Source organism: Felis catus, chromosome A1 (assembly GCF_018350175.1).
Source record: "Felis catus isolate Fca126 chromosome A1, F.catus_Fca126_mat1.0, whole genome shotgun sequence".
NCBI lineage: Eukaryota > Metazoa > Chordata > Mammalia > Carnivora > Felidae > Felis > Felis catus.
The window spans coordinates 86,060,228-86,067,008 of NC_058368.1; the positions used below are offsets into that span (position 1 = coordinate 86,060,228).

Sequence of the window (6,781 nt, forward strand, 5' to 3'; positions counted from 1 at the left end):
AAGGAAACAGAAGAATCATTTTTCACCAGGTAAGTATAAAATATTATATATATATATATATATATATATATGGGGGGTGTTTGATTTCAAAGAAACCTGGGATGTTATACTTTTTGCTCTTGTCTTCCTATTTTAGCCATTTAGGAAGATATAAGTATATAAAAATTAGTATAATGACTAATACTATCATTTTGGACTGTTTCATAATCATTTCAATGTATTAATAAATTCTTATTACCCACAGGTTAAGAGTAAATGTATGTTCTTTCTATTTATTGAAAAATTACCACAAAGAAAACAAACAAAAAAGCAGTGAGAATATAAAATTATTTTGTCAAATCTCAATTATCTTAATTTTCTAGATTAATATAACCTTTGTCTTCAATCTTGGAATGGTATTGTTTTAATGAGTTGTAAAAGATGAAAATGATGGAATTTTAAGACAGCCGGATTAAAGAGAACTTTTTCTAAACTTATACAGAGCAGATCCTCTGAATCACTCTTCTCAGGGCTCCCATCACCTCCTTGTTTCTCAGGCTATAAATGATGGGGTTGAGCATTGGGGTCAGGATGGTGTAGAAGACAGCAAGAATCTTGTCCTCTGTTGGAGATCTCAGAGATCTTGGGCGTAGATAAGTATAAGCAAAGGGTGCATAGTAGAAAGTCACCACAGTGAGGTGTGTGCTGCAGGTAGAATAGGCCTTCTTCCTTCCTTCTGTTGAGTGCATGTGGCAGATGGCATGGAGAACTCGGCCATAAGAACATGCAATGCCAATGAAAGGAAATGCAATCAAGAGTGTGGTGCTCACAAACACTGTGTACTCATAGACCCAGGTGTCCATGCAAGCCAGAGTCAGCATGGCCGGGACATCACAGAAGAAATGGTTGATGGACCTGGATCGACAATAAGGGATATGGAGGGCATATACAGTGTGGGCACAGGAGTTGATTGAGCCCATTATCCAAGATCCTGTTATCATCAACACACACACTTTTTTGCTCATACGAATGGGATAATGAAGAGGAAAGCAAATAGCCAAATAGCGATCATAGGCCATAGAGGCCAACAGTAACCCTTCTGCACCTGCTAAAGTCAAGAAGAAGAAGCTCTGTACCCCACACTCAATAAAGGAGATAGACTTGTTTCCAAAGAGATAATTGGATGCCATCTTGGGGACGATGGTGGAGATGTAGTTCAGGTCCATGAGGGAGAGCTGACTAAGTAGAAAATACATGGGTGTGTGGAGATGGATGTCCAGGAGGATGAGGAGAAACATGGACAGGTTTCCAAAAAGAGCCATTAGGAAAATGATAACAATGAGAATGAAAAGAAACAACCCAATTCTTGATGGTGGAAACAACCCCAATAAAAGGAAGCCTGTTAATGTTTGGTTGTTATTTTCCATTTTCTATTCATTGGTTTTCCTGAAGAAAAAGAAAAACTCATGTGTGAAAAATAAAGAAATGTGAGTTTTTACATTTTATCCAAACTATTTTAGTCTAATTCTGAAGTTTTTATGAAATATCTAGTTCCTTAAATAAATAATCAACATTTCTTACTTTGAGAAAGAAGTTCTATGTTGTTTCACAAAGTCACAAGGCAAGGTGATAAGCATATGCATTCAAATTATTCTGAAAAGAATCTATGAAATAATAAAAAGCAAATATAAATACCCACCGTGTATTTATACATATCATATACGTGATATGATCATATATCATATACATATCATAAACGTGATATGTGTAATTTATGCTCTTCATAAGTTCACATATCTAAAGTATTAAAGCTTAATTTGAGTTAAACATAAATCTTATTGCCAAGACTAACCACAAGTTGACTAATAATTTAATTAATATGGGTTTGGCTCATGTGTATTTATTTTCTACTACTTAGACTAGGACTTTATTAAAATTAAAGATCTCCCCAGCAGGAATTCATTCATAACCACTAGATGTTTATTTTAATTTTGACAAAGTAGACAATTTTTGAATGCCTAAAGAATCCTCAATTTGATTACTTTTTACCCATTTATTCTGCTTCTAGTCACTAATGCATAGTCACTATGCATAGTCCATTTACAAAACTCTGACCTATATTGATTGCTTCCAATCCCCTTGCAACTTTGACACGTAATCACTGGATTAATCTTACTGCACAACATTGAAAATGTTGGCTGTCTTCTACTGACAACAACGACAATATTTGTCTGAAGTGACATACTGGATGAGAGAAATATAATATTTTGCTCCTGGGCCATTTCTATAAATGGAAGGGAAGACTCAGATGTAACCTTTATTTTCCATTTCACTAACATCCTGGACAGGTATAAGAAATTATGCTAAGTCGAAACAAAATTCTGAGGCTGGTATCATCACCCACAATTGTAAAATAAGCATCATGGGGTGCCTGGGCGGCTCAGTCAGTTAAGAGTCCAACTTCAACTCAGGTCATGATCTAAAGGTCTGTGAGTTTGAGCCCTGTGTCAGGCTTTATGCTGACAGCTCAGAGTCTGGAGCCTGCTTCAGATTCTGTCTCTCCCTCTCTCTCTGATCCTCCCCTACTTGCTCTCTGTCTCTCTGTCAAAAATAAATAAATAAAAACATTAAAATTTTTAAAATAAATGACATTCACAGAACTTGAGTAACTTATCATGAGCTAAAAAGATATAGTTTATCCTGTACCTTATGAAAAGCAAGGAATCACAAAGAATTGCTCACGTTAGCCACCCCAAACTTCCAGTAAAGTAGCTATTTAAACAAGAATTGTCTATGTCTACTAGGCAGTATATGATGGCAAATGTCTCTAATAAATTATTTTGTGCTCAAATAAAATTGGTTTTGAGATTAAAGTCACACATTTTACATTTTCTCCTTAGAAACATGTTTCCTCTGTCCTCCTGCTCTTCCTGTATTCTCACTGGCTCCCTGCAACAACACAACAGCTCACACTTGGTCTCTACTAAATGGAAGAAGAGAGGCCTCACAATATCATTTAGCAATAAATAATATCACAGGACTTTTAAATGAAGTGTAAGCCATAGTTTCTTTCAATCAAAAAGTGTCACAGTCTAACAGCATGTTCATGAAAGAACACTCATGTTGTCTGTAAGTCAGGTTGCAGATACACATATTCTATCTTTCAGTTGCTTTGCAAGTTTGAAAGCAGCTGATATATTGCATTTCTGTTACTCTCCTTGCATTAGTTTCTTTTCCTATCCTTTTCTTCAGAAGTTTGAAATTAAAATACTGAGAAAATGGGACTCAGTTTTAGAGTTCATGTATTTATTGTTGGTACAGAATTTTAAAATGTGCTCCTATTGTCACACAGATAAAAAAAAATATAAATAAATTAAGATCCAAATACTTACAGTAATTTCTTTAAGAACATAGCAACCAATATATAGCTGTGTCTAGAATTTGTGTCCCCTATTCAGTATGCAGAGGTCTATCTCAAAGTCAATAGTATTTCAAAATTGTGCTTCCCTTCTTTTCTCCAATGAATTTTCAGGCCAGCAATATCCTTACCAAAAGTTAGCCTGCTACAGAAGGATAAATTATAGAAATCCTTTGTGCTTTAGGAAATCTTTTAAGGAATCTAACCAGCCAAATATCCTGTACAGTAACAGACATGTTGCCTCCCTTACAGTGTCTAATCACACACCCATGTATGTAATACTCTGTGAGCTCCCTGGTTCTGCCAAAGGTTAATTCAGTCAAACACAAGGTAGCAGAAGCAAAGGAAACTTAATACTTTAATGCTTTCTATCCTTTGAATGATTTCAACATTTAAGTATCTCATTTATTATTTAAACAAATTACATTTTCAATAGCTACAAAATAAATTGGGAATGTATATTTGTGTGTTTCCATAAAACTGCATAAATTGAAATTAATTTGAATCAAAGAATTATACACATGTGTGCACACACACAGATCATGAAAATGTACACATTCTTTGTATTGTTTTTCAGGTTGAGTTGATGGTGTTACATTTCACAAGTAAATTGTATAGAATTTGATGTCTAACCTTTCCATTATTTCTATTCCTGCCACTTGTAAATAATTTGATACTGAACAGGTAAATTCAACTCTGTGAGCTTGCAACTTAAAAATCAAGCAAGCGTAAAAATTAAATGAAGTGATAGTTACTTCTGTCAGTTCATTGCTTATAATTTACTTGCTTATAATAGTTACTGCTATCAGTACATTTGACTTATAATTTATCATTAATGCAGTGATACTAACAGTCGGTGGTGTGAATCTACCTTCTCCTCTTACCCAAGGGATATCATGCAATGTCTAGAGATGGTTTTGGTTATCACTAGTGGGGAGTTATACTGGCATCTAGTAGATGCTGCTAAATATTCTACAATGTACAGGTTACTCACAGATCAAAAAATTTTCCCCAGAATATTAGTTTTGCTGAAGTTGAAAAACTCTAAATTAATGGTAGATTTGATCATCTTTTCCATCTTTATTTTCTTCATTTGACACTCATCATCTACTAAGATTATACAATGATTTCTTTTTTTAAGTACATTTTTAAGAGAGAGAGAGAAAGAGAGAGATAGAGAGCTGGGGAAGGACAGAGAGAGAGAGGGAGACACAGAATCCCATGCAGCCTCCAGGCTTAGAGCTGTCAGCCCAGAGCCTGGTGCCAGGCTCGAACTCACAAACCACATGATCATGCCCTAAGGTGAAGTCTAAGAATTTGGATGCTTAACCAGCTGACCCACCCAGGCTCCCCATGTTTTTAATTCTTTTTTTTTTCATTTTTGTTTCTTTATATTCCCATTTGATTCTCAAAATGCACTGCCAGCTTGTCCATGCAACGACCATTATGCCGATTGCACTACAGCTTTCGTGATGCACAAGGCAAAAGAACAACAGTCAGCACTAGGTAAAGCCTTGTAAATACTTGGTATTTACCATACTTGGTAAAACCTTGTAAATACTACCTCCCCCCACCATCCAGCTGGCAAAATCACATGGAAGAAACAACACACCCTAGTTTATTTATTGAGGACTTGACAGCAGATCATCTGTGCATCCCAGTTGAATTCAGTTCTCACAAGAGTGGACACTGAACAAGCCTATTTCAGCAAGTCTCAGTCTGACCCTTATCTCTCTTCCAAGTTAGCTATCATGTCTGTAAATATGCTCTGAAAACAAACAAATCCAACACAACACTGTTCCCTGCGCTTGTTCCACAGGCACTCTGCTTACTAACATTGTTGTGTAAAATGTAATCAGCTGTGGCACCACCTGTGGTCTCACTCTGAACTCGGTGTCTTAACTGACTGTCCAAATGGCAGCATCACCTCCTTAGAGATACTCAACCACGATGAGAAAAGGGTAATTAAAAATGGAACTAAAATGTTTATAATCATATCAGGTGCCTACATGTGAACATCTTCACTGCCTAGAGTAGAATATCCATATGAAAGTGTCACATTACAAACATGCTCACTTTTGCTGTCACCTTTGTCTGCTCCATGTTAGAGATTCTGCATCAGGCTCTAGCCATATTATACCATTCAAAAATACCTGTCCCACAGTCCTGGAGTTCCCTTCCCTGAGTTTTCTGATGCATTAAATCTTACTTACATTTTAATTGTCTTTTTTTTGAAAATTTTTAATGTTTATTTTTGAGACAGGGAGATAGTGTGCGAGTCAGGGAGGGACAGAGAGAAATTGAGGCAGAGTATGAAGCAGGCTCCAGGCTCTGAGCTATTAGCACAGAGCCCAATGTGGGGCTCAAACTCAGGAACCTTGAGATCATGATCTGAGCTGGAGTCAGAAGCTTAACTTACTGAGTCCCCCAGGTGCCCCCTATTTTCATTATCTCTTAAATATATCGTGTTATATAAATTTATTTGGTCAACTCAGGATAGAGACATTTTCTGTCATTTGCCATTCTCTTCTAGCTCACTTATAATTTACTTTAGCATCCATCACCTATATGGATGCTATATAGCAAGTATCTATATTTCATGAATGTGCAGCCTTGAGTGTAGGGCTGTGTCTTATCCCCCATAATTCAGGTAAGAAATTTATATATAATATCAACCATTCCACCATTTTTCACTAGGATAGATTATGATCACAAAAGTTCTCCCCAGAATTGAAGATAATGCATATTTTATGTATAAACATTATTGTCTCTAAATTTTATTTAGTATTTTTCATGTTTATTTATTTTGAGAGAGAGAGAATGAGAGCATGTGAGGGGACAGGGGAGCAGAAAAAGAATCCCAAGCAGGCTCCACACTGTTAGTGCAAAGTCTAAAGAAGGGTTCTATCTCATTGGACTGTGTGATTATGACCTGAGCTGAAATCAAGAGTGTGATGCTTAAACCCCTGAGTCACCAAGGAGCCCCAGAACTTTGTTTTTATGAAATTCACAATTATCAGGGTCCCTGGGTAACTCAGCCAATGAAGCATCTGACTTCAGCTCAGGTCATGATATTAGGGTTCCTGAGTTCGAGCTCCAAGTCAGGCTCTGAGCCTGCTCCAGATTCTCTCTCTCTCTCTCTCTGCCCCCTCACCTGCTCACACTCTGTCCCTCTCATTTTCCCTCTCTCTCAAAAATAAATGAGCATTTAAAAATTGCAAAAAATTCACAAGTACCCATCTGGTTCTTTTAATTTTATATTCTAAATTATGTATACAGCAATTATGTATACATTAGAGTCCAAATATAATTATCTTTTTGAAGTTTGTTAATTAATAAGATGTGAATTTATGAGTGACTTATTGCAGTGCTTAACACAGAGCA

General features: G+C 36.2%; 1 protein-coding gene across 1 annotated transcript; it reads right to left on the minus strand.

The window, feature by feature from the left end:
* Positions 1–473: 473 nt before the first annotated feature.
* On the minus strand, positions 474–1,406 carry LOC105260451 (olfactory receptor 2L8-like). Its single transcript, XM_011281225.2, has one exon. It carries the CDS (start codon positions 1,404–1,406, stop codon positions 474–476), a length of 933 nt encoding a protein of 310 aa, XP_011279527.1.
* Between the last annotated feature and the right edge of the window lie 5,375 nt (positions 1,407–6,781).

Excerpts from the sequence above, each read along its gene's own strand:
- LOC105260451 (XM_011281225.2), bottom strand. The coding sequence starts at position 1,406 with ATGGAAAATAACAACCAAACATTAACAGGCTTCCTTTTATTGGGGTTG.